The sequence below is a fragment of the Trichosurus vulpecula genome, chromosome 7, assembly GCF_011100635.1.
Source record: "Trichosurus vulpecula isolate mTriVul1 chromosome 7, mTriVul1.pri, whole genome shotgun sequence".
NCBI lineage: Eukaryota > Metazoa > Chordata > Mammalia > Diprotodontia > Phalangeridae > Trichosurus > Trichosurus vulpecula.
In genome coordinates this window covers 134,843,843-134,863,955 of record NC_050579.1, presented here as the reverse complement: position 1 = coordinate 134,863,955, position 20,113 = coordinate 134,843,843, and the positions used below count along the sequence as shown (strand labels likewise).

At 38.6% G+C, this 20,113-nt stretch overlaps 2 protein-coding genes across 2 annotated transcripts in view; both read right to left on the bottom strand.

Annotated features, from left to right (window-relative positions):
- KIAA0408 (KIAA0408 ortholog) overlaps positions 1-1,848 on the bottom strand; it is a 53,221-nt gene extending 51,373 nt beyond the window's left edge. Inside the window, exon 1 of the mRNA XM_036767823.1 lies at positions 847-1,848. The gene's annotated coding sequence lies outside the window, so the exon portion shown is untranslated. The remainder of the gene's footprint in view (positions 1-846) is intronic.
- Positions 1-20,113, bottom strand: part of SOGA3 (SOGA family member 3) — an 86,150-nt gene that overhangs the window by 51,373 nt on the left and 14,664 nt on the right. The window contains 2 exon segments of the mRNA XM_036767822.1: positions 847-2,022; positions 11,440-11,511. Coding sequence (XP_036623717.1) covers positions 847-2,022; positions 11,440-11,511 — 1,248 coding nt within the window.

Genomic DNA, 20,113 nt, shown 5'->3' with positions numbered 1-20,113 from the left:
TGTGAAGCTGATACACATGGCGTGTAGGCCTCTGTGCACAAGAGATAGTTTAAAATGGTCAGTATTTTGAACTAAACAATACTTCATCAGCCCCTGTTCTGAAACCAGGAGAGAAGGAAGAAGCTAGTTTTTCCTTTTACCAAAACAGTTATGCCATATCTTTTTTCATCCTGAAGTTTATTTGCTTATCTTTTGGCTTATTGTTGATATAAGCTACAAGGTAAACCTATTTGCTTCTCTCTTAGCGCTACCTACTTCAGAGTTTGTCCTAGGACAGAATTGTTCAAATGACATTGAAATCCCTTCCTCATAATTTCCCCCAATGTACTTTTTAATTTTTTGTTTTCATTTTTTTAATTAAAAAAAGTTTTTGTCTCATTTTCAAATTCTATCTTCTAAAGAGGGTGAAATGACAAATCTATGTTCTTGACTCTTTGTGAATGGATTTTAGCCTGTGGTCAGGCATTTTGTAAAACAGTACTGCCTAGGAAAACATGAGGAGGTGGGGAGGAAAATAACCAATTCCAGGCTTTAAGATATCAAGAAATTTGGAGTTTAAAGTTTTATTCTTAAGTAAAATATAAAGAAAACAATTACTGAGAAAATAATCAAGTCCAAGCATGAGGAACATAAAATGATCAGGTGTGTTATATGTACTTCAAAAAAGCAAACTCAATTGCTATTATCCAAAAAGAGTTGGTGGACTTGATCAAATTTCACTTGGAAGCCAGGAAGCCAGTGAGTATACCACAATAACTAACCTGTAAATACAGACTAAATACATAGACCTCACCTATGTGGGAGTGACTTTTTCATCAACTTAGGATGCAATAGAAGGAACTGTACCTGACTAACAGACAATGGCTCATCTGCACTTCTGTCATCTGATGACTTTGGAACTTCTAGCCTGTCGATGAAAGTCTGGAGTTCTTTCCGAAATGCCTTCATCTGTGCATTTATCCGGTAAAGCAGTTCATGCTCCCGGATCCTGCTGCCATCGTCTTCCTCATCCATCAGTCCAAACAGATCCCCATTGGCCACATAAATTCTTGCCTCAGTGATGATGGTACTGGTGTCCGAGATCAGCCGGTCTATTGTCTTTCCCAGACGCTCTGCTTCTGAGCGGATGTCCTTCATTTGCTGCCGGTCTGTGAAGTTTTTTTGCCAGGTGGTTGGGGTTGGGTAGAAGGATCTGGTTGGGGTGAGGCATCGGATATTTCGGACCTCCTCTGAGTCGCTCTCTCCACCAATGGGCCCTTCCCTTTTGCGGTGTGGTGGACGGGAGTCATCATCACTTTCTTTCTTTCCTGCATCGCTTTCAGCATCGCTGTCCCTGGGGCTACCCCGAATCCCCAGGTGGGAGGCCAAGTCATAACGCTGCATGTTGGACATAAGCACTCGGTTCTCATACTGCAACTGCATGACTTTGCCACTGAGTTCGTTGATCTGCATACGGGCAGCCTTCAGCTCCTCCTGGAGGGCTTCGGTCTTGGCGCTGTCATGGTGCCTCGAGCTTTCATGGGCCCCAGACTTATACTTGTACTTATTCAGCTCTGTTGTAATCCTTTTGTTTTGTTCCTCCAGGTCAGCCAAGTTCCGTCTCAGCAATTCTGTCTCATCTTCCACCAACTGCAGGTGTTGCCTTAACTCAGAGAGGGATTCACTCTGCTCCCTCATGAGGGGATTGGCTGTCCCATTGAAGTCATCCCCTCTCAAATCATCAAGTTCAGCTTTCAAGCCTCTGTTCTCCACTTCTAGTTCCACTATTTTCCTCCCCAGGATGTTGGCTTCTTCTTCCACCAGCCTCAGACGAAGCTTGAGCTCAGCCTCCCTCGTTGTGGGAGGTCCTCCAGCTTCCCCTTTGGGTAAAGGACTGTCCAGGTCTCCATAAAATGACCTGTATTTTTGGAGCTCATGCTCGAATCTGTCTTTCTCTTTATCAATCTTTGCCATTTTCTTTCTCATCAGAGCGGCTTCTTCCTTGACAAACTGCAGCTGGCATTTCAGATCTTCACTATCCTCCTCATTTTAAAAAAGAAAGAGAAAGGAATAGGAATCATTTTTATGTAAATCATGAAAATGAACAACCAAATAAAGACACCTGCAAAACTAATTTCCTTCTCCTCACGGCTAGGCTCTGATTCAAGGGATGTGGAAGGAGAGGGGGAAGGAAAATGCTGTTTGTGTGCCAAGGAAGTCTGCGCAATTACTTGGCAAATAAATGTTTGGGAAGCTACAGCTCTGAACATAGAGTGAGAGAAAAGACTATGATAAACAGAAACTGTAGGCACTCACATGAACTAATCATTGTCTATTGTAACTGTGTACAATTAAAATGTGGTGGAGGAGCTTACAACAATAGGTAAATGTTAAAGTTAACCAATATCATCAATCAACAAACATTTATCAAGTGCTTGCATGTGCCAGGCACTGTGCTTGTCACAGAGGATACCGAAAGAAAAGTAAGAGGGTTCGGCTCTCAGGAAACTTATATTCTATTAGAGGATGCAACATGTTCACATATGAACAAGTATAAGATACATTTTCCTAAATACACTGTGATGGGAGGCATTAACAACCGAGGAAATCAAGCAAGGCCTCTTAGAGGAGGTGGCACTTTTCTTAATCTTAAAGAGAATGAGAGGTTCCAATAGGTAGAAATGAGGAGGGAGGGCATTTCTGGTATGGGAAACAGCCTGTGCAAAGGCAAAGAGGTGGGAGATGGTATGTCATATACAGAAAGGCGTGCTTAATTTAGCTAGATTGTAAAGTGATATATAATCAGCCAGGGAAGACAGAGAGGCATCAAACTGTCAAGTGCCTTAGATGCCAAACAAAGGCAAGGGGGAGTCACTGAAGCTTCTTAAGCAGAGGAGTGACATTCATATATTTGTGCTTTAGAAATATCACTTTTGCATCTGGATGAAGGATGGACTTGACAGAGGAAAGACTGAATGCAGGGACAAAATTCAGATGGGAGTGTAATCATACAAACAAGAGGCATGAGGGGCTGGACCAAGGTGGTTGTGGCATAAGTGGAAAGGACAGGGAAGATGTGAGAGAGATTAAAGGAGTGGAAGAGATAACTGATCAGATGGGACAGAGAGTGGGAATGAAAAATCAAGGCTGATTCCTAGGTTAAAATCCTGGATGATGAGAAGAAGGGTAATGCACTCAACACAAAACAGGTGAAGGAGCATGTATTTTATGATGAGTTCTATTTTGGGCATGCTGAGTTTGAGATACTGATGAGACAATCGGGTGGATGTAGACAGTAAGCTGCTGAAAATATGGGACTAGAGAGCTCAAGAGATAGGAAGGGGTTAGGGTGGGGCAAGGAAGCATAGATCTCATCTTGAAAGATATCACAGACTTACTAAGAGGAAAAACTCTCTAGACTTCTGAAGAAAAAAGCTTTCTTTAATGTACTTGGTGCTGTGATTAACTGTATTCTCTTTTCTGGGCCTAGGTTTCATAATTTATAAAATGGGGATAGCAATATTTGAACCATCAACTTCATGGTGTTATTTTGAAGAAAGAGCTTAGTAAACTGCAAAGCACCATATAAATGCAAGCAAACTATTTTAATTATGTAATGTTGGTTATTATGCTAAAAAAGATGAACTGGATGGCAACTAGCATGGTGAGGGGCCTTAAATTCATGCCACGTGAGAAACGGTTTATAGATTTCTGCACTTTAAGACTAAAAAAGAAGAATCAGTGCATACGAATATGATAGTTGTCTTCAAGTACCTGAAGTGTTTTCTTGTGGAAAAAGTATTAGGCTTGTTTTGTTTGGCCTTAGCAGGCAGAACTAGAAGCAATCTGTAGAGATTTCTGAGAGACAGATTTGTTGAGAAAAATTTCCTAGCAATTAAAGTCCTCCCAAAGTAGAATGGGCTGACTTGACAGGGGATGGCTTCCCCATCATTGGAGAGCTTCATACCAAATTTGGATGATGATTTGTTGGGCACATTAAAGGGAATGTTTATTTGCTTCTTTTTTTCCCCCAAGGTATGCATCAGACTAGATGGCCATTGAAATCCCTACCAGCTCTGAAATTATGTATAATTATTATACATCCTGTTCCCATGTTCTTTTTTTTATGGAGTTCAGATACAAATGGCCCTGGCACAGAGAGTTCTACTATTATTATTGTTGGCTTTTTAAAAATTTTATGTTCTGTAGACCATTGCTCAGGCAATGAAAGTTGTATAATAATCAGTTTCCTCATCTATAAAATGGAAATATAATGCTGGCCTTCACTACTTGTTTGTATTTTTCTGTGAATATTAAATGGGCTTTGAGAGGTAGTATGCCATAACAGACAGGGAGCAGAGTTTGGAGTCAGATCTGGATTCAATCTCTGCCTTTTACATACACAAATTATGTGTTTCTGGGTAAGCCACTTAATCCCTAGTCAGAGGTATGCTTGATCTAGTTCGTATGGGCCCTTGAGAACTGATAGATTTGCAATGTAAGCATTTATGCCACAGAAATCATCAAATGCTACAAATCTAGATCTTGACTTATTGTTTCATTGATTGTCTAGACTTAAGAAAGTAATGGAGAAAATGTCAGTAAAGGAAATTAAACCTGATAGTGTGCTGTGCTTACATTTCCTCCCTTCCTCCAGAAAGCCAGCTGTTAAACATTTACCAGTTTACTCTTGTCTCTAGTACTAGGTCACTCTCTAGAACTACAAATTTCAGGGCATGTCTAGAACTGATAGAGGGTATTTTCTCACCAGGAATTCCCAAAGTAGATGAAATTTTAGGTCCAGTACAAAGTCAAAAATAAATAGGCTTCTCCTATGGGAGTGGGTGGTATATGTAGCATATACTGGCAAAGGGGTAGCATATGCTACATATGGTAAACCACTGTAGGATGACTGAGAAGCTACAGTAAAATAGACAAACAGAGGCTGAGGAAGAAGAGGAGAGCAGGGACATGATATATACATACAAGATATATAGATATATTCTGAAATCATGTATATATGATATACAGATATGATATACAATAGGTCACAGATGGAGAAAAGAGACCTACCAGAGGAAACATAGCAGCAGCAAACATTATCTCCAGGAAAGAGGAGAATTGAAAGGGAATAATGACAGGAAGAAGCTGGGGGTTGGGAGCAATATGGTAAAAGTGAGCAAAAAATAAAGGAGAAGAAGAAAAAGAAAAGAGAAGGAAAGTGGTAGCTTCTTTATTTTGTTCTCTGTAAAAGAACACAGAAGGAGATGGGAACAGAAGAAAGGAGATGAGAGAACCAATATAGCCTTTGTATGGGGAATAGGACAACTCAAGGACTATTTCTGTGGAAACCATTTTGTGAGGCATGAGAAACATTGCTCAGGAAAAAATCATGGGATGGAGGCCATGGTTACCAATATGATTGGACTGAAACCAAGGTACATATCTGTAGTAGTTCAAGTCTCCAAAAGAAAGAAGCTTGACAGACCCTACAGAACAGTAGAGAAACCATATTTCTTTTGAAGAATATTGCACTAGAAAATAGAAGGCCCAAACCTTTGAAATAAATTTGTCGTTGTTCCATTTGGCAAGTTTAGGTAAAGAATTTGCTCATTATCTTCAGGATTGAAACTCTGTCTAGAGGAAGAATTGTGACTTTAGTTTAAGAGATATTGTGACATATTAATAGTCTCAAGAAAAGTATCAGATTAGTCTGGGTTTCCGACAGTATAATATAAATGTGGAATCAAACTCTGGAAAGTAAAAGATGGAAATAAAGGCATGATAAAGAAGGATCATAACCAGAAAGGGAGACAGTCTAAGTCTCACCATGTGTGTATGCTCAAGAAATCATATAAATTTAATAGTAAAGAATTTCAGGGAAGCTTTCCATAAAAACAGAATTATAAATAATCTTTGTGGGAAATAAGGATGCTGTATATTTATACAAACTGTCTCAAAGGATGCCATGGTTAAAAAATGCTGATATAACTTCATGAATAATAATTAACATTTCTATAGAGCTTTAAGGTTTACAAAGTATTTTATTACTCAATTTGAAAAAATTCAAAAAATCATGAAATAGGCATTATCATTATGACCATTTTATAGATGAGGAAACTAAGGCTAAGGCACATGGCTATTAAGTGTCTGTAGTTGGATTTGAATTCAGATCCAATTGACAAAGGTCCTTTCTCCTACCCCATGATAACTACCAAAAAGGTGAAACTAGGAGGGAACAGGCATGTTTTGCCCAAATCAATGGTGGCAAGCAACCCATGGCTGTCAGAGAAAGATCTAGTAATATGTAGATACTTCAAAAACAAAAGGAGGAAAAATAAAGAAGATGATAAAATAGATCACATTCTTATACAGTTTTAAGGTTTACAAGGTTCTTTAACAAATATTATCATTTAATCTTTACGACACAGTGAGGTAACTGCCATGATTCTTCCCATTTTAAATGTGAGGAGAATGAGGCAGATAGAGGCTAAATGACTTGTCCAGGGTCATGCAACGAGTATGCATCAGAAACAAGATTTGAACTCAGGAAGATGAATCTTTCTGACTCCAGGCCCCACACCCACCCTATATCTCCCTTTTTAATTTCTTTCTGTGCCTTCTTTGCTACCTCTTCTTCCTCTTCTCATATTCTTAAAGTTTGCAACTATCATCTATCTATCTATCAATCCTCTATCTATCTTTCCTCTATCTACCTATCTATCTAACCATCTATCTATCTCTCTAGCTATCTAATTCTGGTTGGTAGAGATTAGACTAAGATTAGTAGTAGATGAAAAAGGGAGATTCTGCTCCCCTACCCATTCCTAAGAGAGATCCAGGAACTAGCTTATGAGGAAGTGAAAAAAACAAAGAGCTAAACTAAAATAGGAAGCTGGGTGGCATAGTGCCCTGACTATGGAGTCAGGAAGACCTCAATTAGCATCCTACCTTAGACATTTACTAACTTTGTGATCCTGAACAAATCATTTAACCACCCTCATCTTCAGTTTCCTAATCTGTAAAATGGAGATGATAATAGATCAAAGGAGATAATACAGATATAACACATTTTGGAAACCTTAAAGCATTATATGAATATTATTATTATTATTGTCTGGGATTCAGTTGTAAATTCTAGCTTTCTTTCACCTGGTAAATTTCTTTACATGAAGAAGAAGAGATCCAATGTATGAAACATAAGGGAAATATATCTCTTGAAGAAAGAGAATAAGTTGATCCTACCTCAACAGGAACAGCATTATCTGAGCCCTACAATTGAGGAAAGAAATTGGTGGGATGAGAACTTTTAGAGAAATGGAGGGAAGGGCCAAAAGAAAAAAATAGGTAACAGGCTCACTATCAGTGAAACCCAAGTCCAATTATAAAGAGGAAATAAAGAGTATAGGGGATGGACTAGGGAGGTAGGTAATATAACCAAAGAAAATTGAAAGATGTTGAAAGTGGATGGTCAAAATTGGAAGGAAAATAGGAATTCCAAAGAAAGGTTTGAAGAATATTTTAAATAGATAAAAAATGACTGTCTAAAGTACTACTTAAAATAGGAACACGTAATAAAAATTGCATAACATTACTGAAGGTCAGAGATGTAGTCCTCTGTATATTGATCTGAGATTTTCACTGATGGAGAAGAAAAATTGAATACAATCTTAGCTCAAAAAGGGGCTAAATATGAAGAAAGAAAATTAACACCTAAAATGGAATGGGTTTAAAGTATTCCTATGGTTCAGAAGGGGAGAGTGAGAGAAAGGGGGTGAGAGAGAGAGAGAGAGAGAGAGAGAGAGAGAGAGAGAGAGAGAGAGAGAGAATGCACACTAGATTAGGAGTGAATTTTAGTTTGACATATGTACATGTTATTGTTCAAGAGATAAACAAAATGGGTTGGCGGATTATGAATTCATGAATGTGAACTAGGGAAGGAAAAAGGTCAGCTATCTTCCCCATCCCTGACCTGGAAAAAATAACCTTATTTAAGGATATGGTACCTTTCCTGTATTTAACAAGGAGGAAAATGCGATAGGAATTTTAACTGTATCTTGGGGGAAAAGGGTAGGGATGAAAATACTCCCTGCCCTAAATTGACCTACAAAGCCAACTACTTAGCATCAGTTTGTAAGAATATAGAATTATGGGGCACTTACTTGGATACACATAAAAATGAGTAAAATAAATGTATAAAAAGGGAAATGATCCAGCTAAGACTGACAACAGTTTATGTGCAAATAAAAAAAACAAAGGATGTGGGATATAAAATAAAAAATACCACCTTACTCTATAAAGATGTGGCTATTTCTGGCAATGTTACTAGTATAAATTCATTTCTTAAAAGTTAGGAAATTTGGCTCTAAATAGAAAAGGAGCTTGATGACCAGAAGAGGAGTGGATATTCCTTTCATTCTGAGTTTGGCATTTTAATCAATGACTTGGATAAAGGCAAAAATAATGTATGCCAACAAGTAATTGAAAGGTAATTTGAGGAGAGGGTGCTAATGTCTGGGAAGGTCGAATAAGGAACATATCACATAGGAAGACTCATGGGTGCATAACTAGCTTTTGGACCCTTCTATCTCTGCTTTAAACAGAGAGTATGAAAGGCTTATACATTATGCAGATGATACAGTGGGATAGCAAATTGGTTGGATGACAGAGTCAGGATTCTAAAAATTCTTGACATACCTGTTTGTTACTTTAGCAATGAGGCAATGAGGTGATTTTATAGAGATAAATGAAAAGCTCTACTTGGGTTCAATAAATAAACTTACAAGATGGGGTAATGTGTACAACAAGATGGAGAACTAAACATTCTCTCTGATCCCTACACACTCTCAAATCTTTCCAAAATAGACAGCATGTGCCAGAGATAGAGCCATTTCAGCTGTCTCCCTGGTCTAGGACAACAAGAACCCAAAGGTAAAGACTCCATGAACTGTATAGCATCTATTTCGCCCTCACTCAGCACCCTGCCCCTTATCATTCACCAGGCTCCAGGAAGTAAGGCTTCACTAGCCAATCCAACCTGATGCACTTGCAAAAGGATACAACCCCATACCCTAACCTCTTCCTTACCAGTGTCAGGAGATCCAAACTCCAAGACAGAAACTTGATCAGGCTGTGATAACAGCAGTATAGTAGAACTCTGTAATTCTGAGCCAGAGAATTGAGGAACAGAGGGAACCTGGCAGGACATTGTGTTTTGAGGAAGCTGACTAAGCTGACTAAGCCTGAAGGAAAGCACTCAGCATCCAGATAGAACCAGTTCTGTCTCCCCAAAAGTCACTAAGAGCAGAGATCTAGGTCAGGGAACTGTGAATTGCCCAGCATGGGAGGAGACTGAGATTCTGAAATCCAGCCCCCAGGGGAACCACCAGAAGTGAGTTAGAGGGGAAAATAATGATAAAAAGACTGAGATTACTAAAGGTCTCTGGAAGAAAAAAACATAAAGATCTTGCACATAAGCATATAAACCAACAGGGAAGACATTAATAACAGAAGGAAATATGGCCTCCAAATCTAGTAGACAAATTCAGGCATCTATGAATAAATACTGCAAAATGAAGGAAAATGATTCAACATCTGATGAGGCAGAGGATACTATGGATTTTGAGAGTATAGAACCACAACATGCTGTTCCTAAGGAGTTTAAAAGAGAAACGAGAACTGTGAGAGTAGAATTTATGGCCTGCACAGCAGAAATAATTGGCAGAATAGAAAAATGTGAACGCACAATGGCAAGTTTCACTAATGGCACAAAAGATAAGACAAATTATTGAGAATGTAAATACAAAGTGAAGGATAGGATAATATGAGAGAAGAGAAGCAAAAATCAATAACATTAAAAGCAAACATGCCATCCATACAAGTATAAGATGGGAGAGGTGTGGATACCCATCAATTTGTTTGATAAAGATCTGAGTCTCCAATTGAGCTCTGCTTGGTTTCAACTCCATGAACAAGATGCCTCCTGTTGTCTCCCCACCCCTGACAGCTTTCCAGCTTCCTTTCTTGCATTATCTTCCCCCAATAGATTAAAAGCTCCTTGAGGGCAGGGATTTTCTTTTTCTTATATGTATCCCCATCACAGTGCCTGGCACGTAGTAGGTGCTTAATAAAATGTTTATTGAATTGAATTGGATGTAAACTAATTATAAGATAGCCATAATTTATGGCAGGTACAAAAGGGTTGATGTAATTTCAACCTGATTTAAAAGAGGCCTCGTGTCTAGAATGAGGAAGGTGACAGTCCATATCTGGAGTACTGTGTTCAGTTCTAAGAGGCATATTTTAGAAAATACTTTGATAAGCTGGAGACCATCTAGAGGAGGGCAACCCAGATGGGGAAAGGCTTCAACCCTTGGGAAGATTAGCTGAAGTAAATGGAGATAATTAGCTTGGAGAAGAAAGGACTTGGGAATGTGATAGCTGTCATAAAGTGTTATGTGAAAGAGGAAATAGATTTCTCTTAGAGGGCAGAATTATGAACAATGAGTGCATATTGCAAAAAGGCAGATTTATAGTTGATATAAGGAAAAACTCTCATATAATTAGTACACATAAATGGAATGGAATGCCTTGGGACCAAACAGTTTCACTCTTACTGGAGGTCTTCAAACAATGGCTAGATGACTCTATGTGGATGATAAAAGAGATTCTAGGTCACATGATCTCTGTGGTCTTTTCCAACTCTGAAATTATGTGATTCAATGAATGCATTAAACCAGTAATGCATGTATTCAAGTATACACTAATATTTCTGTTATGGACATAGACATGTTACCCTTCATCTATGTCTACATATAACATAGCACCAGCTTCAATAGCCTCTCTCATAGATACTATGGATACTATTACTGTTTCTTTAAAAGGTAACTGAATCTTGGGAATGATAGATGAAGTCTCATTCAGGAGAGAAACTGAATGAAGTACAATAAGAAAGGACTAAGATAACTTCTTTTCTGAGAAAACTTTTGTTTTACTCTTATTTTATAAAGAAAAATGTGAAGAGAATTCTTGAGAAGAGAATTTAATTGGTCTTCTGAGAAAGCTGAATGTGGCCTTGTATTTCCAGAATTAAAAAGTCAGCAATAACAGTGATAGAAGTGACTCAGAGTGCTTTCTTATAGCTGATACACAGTAAATCATTACTTATATATTAGTATTATTGTTTGTTTCTATTTATATGTTGTATAGCCAGTTAATTGTGAAGTTTATTTAAGCCTAGGAGGTTTGGGGGTTTGATATAGAGAGGGAGAAATGAGAAAAAGCTTATGGGAAAAGATTTCTCCACTTTATTTAATAAGTATATTTTTTTAAAAAGCAGAGCTAATTGATTAACTAATGGAGCTATTGCAATTTTAGTAAACAATGAAGACGTATCAGAACATATCTCTTGATTGTGTTACCAGACAGGATTTGTGATAGTTGCATTTTGTATCAACTTACCTCTGTGGGAGTTTGCTGTGACTTTTTATCAGATTTTTGCAAGTCTTTACTTCCTCTTCTTTTCAGTGATAGCTACAACAAAGAAAAGGTATATTTATAGTTAGTTTGGTGTAAAATCTACATCAGTTTTATTTTCTGAAAGGTATTCATTAAAATAGTATGATAATCATGACACAACCTATCTAATTGAATAATCAGTCATTCTACAAAAAACAATTAACATTAAGGATTAAAAAATTGATAAAATGCAAATAGCTTCATTTAGGGAAGACTGCAAAACACAGAAAATGATGAATGAATTTGGGTAGTCTCTAGACAAACTATTCTGATGATAAAGATTAAAACTGAATTCAGGACATCTGGATTTTTTAGTTTTATATATCTGTATGAACTTATTAGATGTTTATCTATCTATCTATCTATCTATCTATCTATCATCTATCTGTATTAGAACAGAGGGTCATTATGGTTAGATTATGAGGTGAACATTGGTCCTAGCCTTATGCAATATACAATACAGCTTCTACAACAGTAGAAGTTAGGCAAAGAAATGCAATACATCAAATTTAATTATGTCAGCTCATTAATCCCAAGACACTAAATAATATTAAATGAGGTCATTTAATGATAGTAGAGGCAGGGAAACAGTAAAGTTTGTTTCAACCTGATTAAATGCAGTGTGAAATTGGGACCATGGAGTCAAATGAACATCCCAGGTCTTTATTTACTTTCACATCCTCCATATTTTTATAAACATGTTAGAGACAAAAGTGATGATGATGCTTGATATTTGCATAATAACTTATAATTACAAACTGCTATCATGTAGCTCCCTTCCCCTCTCCCACATGGGCTTGGCAATCCCCTAAAGGCCAGCCCTGTGACAGAGCGTACAAACAAGGGAATCTTCCATCCTTGCATTCACATATAGTATCTTTTAAGACCTTCAGAAAGACCCCACGAAGTATGAAAAACAGGTATAATTATTACTTGAGGAAACTGAAACTTAGACTTGTTTATGCTAGCATACCTAGTATAAGACAGAGCAACTCAAACTCAGGTCTTTTGATTAAAAGTTCAAACTTGTTTTCACTGTACCATTAAGTAGCTAATATGGCCTATACTAACCATTTGGAGTTCTGGGCATAGAGTCAAAAAGACTCACCTTGAGTTCAAATCTGGCCTCAGAAACTCCCTAGCTATATGACCATGGGCAAATCACTTAACCCAGTTTGCCTCAGTTTCTTCATCTGAAAAATGAGCTGGAGAAGGAAATGGCAAACCACTCCAGTCTCTTTGCCAAGAAAACCCCAAAAGGGGGTCATTTTAGAGTTGGACGTGATTGAAACAATTGAGTAACGACAACCACAAAAATCAATTGCCACTAGCTTCTATTTGGAAACAACAACAACAACTGGCATTTAAACAGCACCTACTATGTGCCAGGCATTGAGCTAAGCACTTTACAAATATTAACTCATTTGAACCCCACAACAATCCTAGGAGGTAGGTGCTATTATTATGCCCATTTTATAGTTAGGGAAACTGAGGCAAAAGAGGTTAAGTGATTTACCTAATGTCAAAGAGCTAGTAAATATCAGAGTTAGGATTTGAACTCAGGTTCACAGGGAAGCAAGTGAGCAAGAATTTAAGAGAATGTGTGTTTCTATTTTTCTAAGTAAGTCCCAAGAAGAAGCATGTGGTCAGTTTAAAAATGAGCTGCATTAAGATATACATCTATAGCTTCCAGGAATAAATTGATGATAGTACCTCTTTTCTCTGCAATAATGTTCAGCACTGGACGTTGTCGTTTTAAAAAGCTCATTGAAAACCTAGAGCATTGAGTGGTGAAAAAAATAGGATGACGAAGGGCCTTAGGGCCATGCCATATGAGGACAAGTAGAAGGGAGAGGGGATGTTATCCTGACAAAAAGATGACAGGGATGGGGGTGGGAAGCAGGTACATGAGAACTATGTTCAAGCAGGTAGAAGGGCTGTCATGTGACAGAGGTATCAGACTTGTTTTGTTTGGTTCCAGAGAGCAGAACCAGGAGTAATGAGGGGAAGCTGCAAAAAGGAAAATTTATTAGGCTTAAATAAAGTTAGCAAAAGTTTTCTAACAATGAGAGTTATCTAAAAAGGAATTGGTGGGTTCATCTTCATTGGAAGTCTTAAAGTAGACCATTTGCCAGGTATGTTCTCTAGTGGGGATTCCTTTTGGTTATTGGTTGGCCTGGACGACAGCTGACATCCCTTCCAATTCTAGGAATTTTGGGATTCTGTAATTCTGTGGAAGTCCATGATAGCTCAGACAAAGAAATTATTCTGCCCTAGGAGTCAGTAGATGGGTACTAGCACCAGCTTTGTCATTAGCTAGGGTATGACTAAGCCTTTTCACCTCTCTTGGGATCCTAGGCTTCTTATTGGTGAATATTTACCATCTCTAGCTTAGCCTCAGATATACCATATCACTCTTCAACTATATTCATGCTACTTTGCATATATGCTTCTCTAAACACCACCTTCCCTTTCCTTTCTCCCCACCATCCTCTCGATTTCCAACTCTAGTTCTGAGCAGGAGAATCAAATCAATACCAACAAAACACTGGCCACCACTCCCTTATATTTGGTGTCTTCCCTCCATTTGAATTTAAGCTCTTTGAGGAAAGGGATTGTGTTCATTTGTTCAGAGTGTCCCAAAATTCTTCATATATTTCTAAGCTATTAAAGCTTAAAGCTGAGCTAAGATCGTATTTATAATCCCGTATTTATAATACCTAGCACTTAGCACAGTATCGTAAGTGCTTAATAAATGTTTTATCACCCATTCATCCATTCTCTCGGCCTCAGTTTACTCAGCTATAAAATCAGGGGAGCTGGACTTGAAAATCTTGAAGGATCTTTCACAGCTCTGAAATTGATTCTACAGTCCTGAGCTGCCAAAGAGGAATCTTGCATAACTGTATGGCATTCTGTACAAGGGCAAAGGAAAATGTGTTTTTCCCCCAGAAGTCTCCCCTAATGGTATTGCAAGAGGAACATTCTAAAAACCATTTAGTAAAATGCTGAGGGATAAGAAAAAACAATCACAGCCACAACCACAAAACAATGAAATATTAGGAAGCTATAAGACCACTGATTTAGAGATAGAAAGGACCTTAGAAGCCATTTAGTCCAGCTTCTTCATTTTACAGATGAAGAACTGAATCCTAGAGAGACTAAGTATATTGCCCAAGGTCACATGGGGAGTAAATGGCAGAGTTGGGATTTGAACCCAAGCCTTCTGACTCCCAATTCAGACTCTGCATTTTTCTTTATCATGGGTGGCACATTTTGATTTCTGCAGCACCATAAATTTAAGCTCTAGACAAGGAATGCTTAGTCTTTTTTTGTGTCATGGATGCCTCTAGCAGTCTGGTAAAGCTTATGGATCCCTTCTCAGAATAATGTTTTTAAATACACACAATAAAGGTAATTATATGGAAATATAGTAATCAAGAGTTTTTTTTTTTTAAGATCCTGGACTCCAAGTTAAGAACTCCTGCTTAAAGGCAGATCTCAGAAAAACCTGGGAAGATTTACATAAACAGATGCTAAGTTAAGTGAGCAGAACCAGGAGAACATTGTACACAGTAACAACATTGTGTTATGATCAACTATAACTGACTTGGCTCTTCTCAGCAATACAATGATCTAAGACAACTCCAAAAGACTCATGATGGAAAATGCTATGCAAATCCAGAGAAAGAACTATGGAGTCTTAACGCAGATCAAAGCATACTATTTTCTCTCTTTTTTTTCCTTTCTCATTGTTTTTCCTTTTTGTTCTGATTCTCCTTTTACAACATGACTAATATGGAAATATGCATAATATAATTGTACATGTACAACCCATGTCAGATTGCAGGCTATCTTAGGGAGAGGGGATGGAGAAATTTAGAACTAAAAATCTTATAAAAGTGAATGCTGAAAACTAAAACTAACTGACTAAATAAATGAATAAGTAAATAAATAAATTTAAAATAAAATTATTCTTAAATTAAAAAAAAATAACTCCTGCTTAAAACTGACCCTTCTATACTCCTTCTTCCTTGCTCAAAGCAAAGCTTTGCCAAACTACTGCCTAATGTCACCCACGTCACCCTCATCATGTACTCTGGGCCTCTTCTGCTTAAGAATCTTCAATAACTCCTTATTGCCTACAAAACAAAACAAAATTCTCTATGTCCAATCATTTTTCAGTTGTATTTGACTCTTCATCAACCCCACTTGGGGTTTTCCTGGCAAACATACTGGAGTGGTTTGCCATTTCCCTTTCTAACTCATTTTACAGATGAGGAAACTGAGGCAAACAGGGTTAAGTAACTTTCCCAGGGTCACACAGCTAGTAAGTAGCTAAGGCCAGATTTGAACTTGGGGAGAGGAATTTACCTGACTCCAGGCCTGGGGCTCTATCCACTGTACCACCTAGCTGCCAATATAAACATCTTTAGCTTGGCACTAATAATCTTCACAATCTGGTTCCAGCCTGTCTTTCCAGTTTTAACATTCATTTTGAACCATAATGGCCTACTAAGCATTCTCTGAACTTGACATTATTCTATCTCTATCCTTTTGGTCCTTACATCGATCGTCCCCTGGGAGGCAGTGGAGGACAAGAAGAATGCTGCATGCAAAGGTGTATATACTGGGATCTTTCTGTGCTCCTCTTGCGTCAAGTCCTACTTAGAGCTCCAGGCTGTCCCCCATATTTGGAATGCACTCACTTCGTCTGGCCTCTTAGAATCACCAGTTGCTCTCCGGCCACTTCCTTTGGGGAGTTCTTCCAATACTTTGAATTATTAATGCTCTTTATTGCTTCATATTATTATGTAAATTTACCTGTTTACAGGTTATCTTCTTTCCCCTCTTACCATATAGAATATAAGCTCCCTGAGAGCAAGGGCTATTCTTTGTTGCTGTTGGTTTTGTCTTTTCTTTGTGTATCTATGAATACAAAATTAGATTGCCTTGGGTAGTATACTATTGGTATTTTTCATTTGAGCTCTACTCCTTCCTGCTTGGGGCAGCTAGATGGCACCCTAGTGCTGGGGCCTGGAGTCAGGAAGACCAGTATTCAAAACCAGCCTCAGACCCTTACTAGCTGTGTGACCCTGGGCAAGTCACTTAAGCCAGTTTGCCTCAGTTTCCTCATCTGTAAAATGAGCTGGAGGAGTCCAGCATCTTCGCCAAGAAAACCCCAAATGGGGTCATGAAGAGTTGGACACAAGTGAACAACAATCAGCCCCTTCCCCCACATGTATACATACCCTGCCAGGATTGCAGACCCTGCCTGGGCAATGGCTACCCTGGTGTTCCCTGGGCAACAGGTGGGTAGAGACCACAACAGAGGTGGCTTCAGGGAAGGTTTTGGTCCATGGCAACAGAGCTCTTGTTCTCAGAATTCTCCTCCTCACACACTTCTATCACTCCTCTGCTCCCTCACAATACCTGAGGCCTTTTGAGAAGGACTTGACACAGAAGGATTAGGGCATCGCCCCACTATAATACATTTTTTAAAATGTCTCTTGTAGCCAGTGTTCTTCTCCACATTCTCCACTGTCTCTCAGGAGAGGGCAGATGTAGAGTCCTAAATTTCTGGTTAAGAAATGATCTTGGGGGTGGGGGGGGACATGGAGGAAGGGATCCAGAGGAATGAATTGCATCTATTGACTGTATCTAATTCTCATGCTCCTCTTTTGGAAAGCATCTTGAAAGAAGAAACTGTGGTGGTGGGTTGGGGGTGGCAGATAAAAGGCCCAAGGGAAAAGGGTCACTTTAGAATTCCACTCATCAGGAACAAATGCAATTGCTTTCAATATTGAAAATTAAAAAAGGAAAGCTGCAAGAAAGAATAGTTAAAGTGGGACCTACTTTGTTTTACTTTATATCATTTTCTTTATTCTTGAGACCCACTTTTTTTACTTTCACCAATTTTTTGCTCCCATTGGAGCAAATTAGATTTCTAGATCCCCAAAACAGCTTGCTAAGGGATTCCTCTTATAACCTTTCTTCCCCTGCCTCCATCTGTACCTTTGTTCCTTGTAGATCTCTCCTCTGTTACCTTCCTCTCACCAAAAAATCCCCTGCAACCTTTCATATGAGTCACCATATGCCTCAGGGACTACTATTTACTCAGCTGACTTTGGAATTGTGTTTCTTTGGGGGCTCTAGAGGCCTTAGAGGGGCAATGGGACTTGGAATCACGAAGATTTGGGTTTGAATTCTGCCTCAGGCACTTAATGTCTCTGTCACCCTAGGCAAGTCCCTAAGCTCCTGAGACAAACCTAAATCTTACAGATTGAGTGTCTTAGCCAGGGTCAGAGACAAAGTATCCTTATCTAGAACATAAAGGAGGTTGGCATCAATGACCTCCTCTAAAGTTTCGTCGGCTCTCAATCTATGATCCTGTGGTCCTGCATGGGAAAGGCTGTTTAGGAAGAGTACATGCTAGTCATTCTGCCCCAAAGTCCCAATGCTTCAGTGTCCCAGCCTTTGTTTTAGAAGATAGCAATGCAAGAAAGAAGACACGAACACAGAGCAACGTAGGCAGCTAGGTGGCTCAGTGGACAGAGTGCTGGGCTTGGAGTCAGGAAGACCTGAGTTCAAATCCAGCCTCGTACACTTACTAGCTGTGTGACCTTAGGCAAGTCACTTAACCTATTTTGCCTCAGTTTCTTCATCTGTAAAATGAGCTGGAGAAAGAAATGGAAAACTACTCCAGTACTTTTTCCAAGAAAACTTCAAATGGGGTCACAAAGAATCAGACAACTGAACAACAACAAAAACCATTGAATAAAAACCCAAATATTCAACTAATACCAAAAGTGCAATAAGTTTTAAGACTAATAAAGTCTACTGTGCAACTCAAGTTTATTCTAGAATATAAATCAGCACAATGCCAGTCTCCTACTTGAATCTTAGGTCTCATTCTTCTTCACAGAAGAAAGTACTGAATACTCCATGGTGGCCACACCAGCAGACTCTTCTAAATTAATCTTTAAATCTAGAAAAAATTTGAGTTTGTCATTGTTCTCTCCTTCCATCATTTTCTAGGCATGCTCTGGAATATATGTTTTAAAAATGCATTCACTAATGATTAATGGCCTTGAATTTCAACTTGTCTCTTCAATTAAGACAATTTTACAGAATGGAAAAAGGAGAAGTAAAATGCCTAGGAATTATGCCAGTTGGATTTTAGAAGATAATGGTTTCTTTTCTTAACCCCGCCCCCCTTCTAAGTGTCAGGAGAAAATGCAAGAGCTTAGAAAGGAGGAGATAGGGAGTGAAAAAGAGAAAGGAAATGGGCATTAACCCATTCAGTCTCTCAAACGGTAAGAATAAATGATCAGTTATCCTAGAAAGGTATGGGAAAGTGAGGTCAATAATTTATTTCCTAAGAGATAATCATAAGTAAAGAGCTTTGGATTCTCAAGCAGAATGAAGAATAATTCTAAGGGCAGCATGCCACACAACAGGAGGCCCAACATCTGAAGCCAATAAACCAGCTCCAAACCTCCCTACCACCCCCCCCACCCGGGAGGAAAATCCGCCAGGATCTCAGTCTTTCCTTTCCTTGTTCCCTATCCCCAATGTTACTCCTTCCCCTCTTTGCTGACACATTTCCCCTCTCACCATTATGAGGCTGCCCAACTTTTCCCCCAGTCTCCATGTATTTTGACAGAGAGAGGGAGAGGGAACAAATAAAGACAAAGGACCTTTCAAGTTAGTAAACTAGCTTTTTTTTTGGACAAGAAATAATTTCTAATGGAACTGCCACAATCGCAGGCATTAAAAAAAGCCTGAAGAGGCTGATTGAATTTCCTTTTTTTAGTGGTTCTTTCTTCCTTCTCTTTGGGTTGAAACAGATGTCTATAGCACTAACCAGGTTGAATATTTAGTACTTTATTTGCTAATGTTAAAAATATCCTATACTGGAATATATACAATATATGTTTTTAAAAGGTCTTCGGTGTAGTTGACACTGAGCCCCAAAGCAAAACACATCACTTTAAATATTGGAAAAAAATACCTCTCTAGCACAAAAATACTAAAATATTCATGTCACAAATACCCACAGACACACCCAATCATGTAGAAAAAGAATTATGAACAAGAAAGTGTCAGGCTAATACATTATTTTTAATCTGGAACCCTAGAGTATTTGAAAGGATCTAATCAAAAATTACTTTCAGCCACAACCACTACCTACTGGTTTCTTCCCTACTCTCTTTAAACATGATCAAGTCTTCTCTGTCTTTGCAAAACCTTTGCAAGACCCTCTTACTCCCTTAAACTATCATCCCACCCTCACTTTTTCAGCCAAATACTTTTTGAAAAGTTTTCTATACTTTCTGCCTCCACTTCTCATTTCACATCTCAACCCTTTGAAATCTGGCTTCCAATACCATCACTCAAATGAGCTCCTCTCTCAACAGCTATCAACAATCTCTTAATTGCCAAGCCTCATAGCCTTCTAGATTTATCAGCTGTATTTGATACTATTGACCATCCACTCTTCCTAATATTCTCTCTCTCTCTCTCTCTCTCTTTCTCTCTATCTCTCTCTCTCTCTCTCTCTCTCTCTCTCCCTCTCTCTATCCCTCTCTCTCTCCCCCTCTCCCTCTCTCCCTCC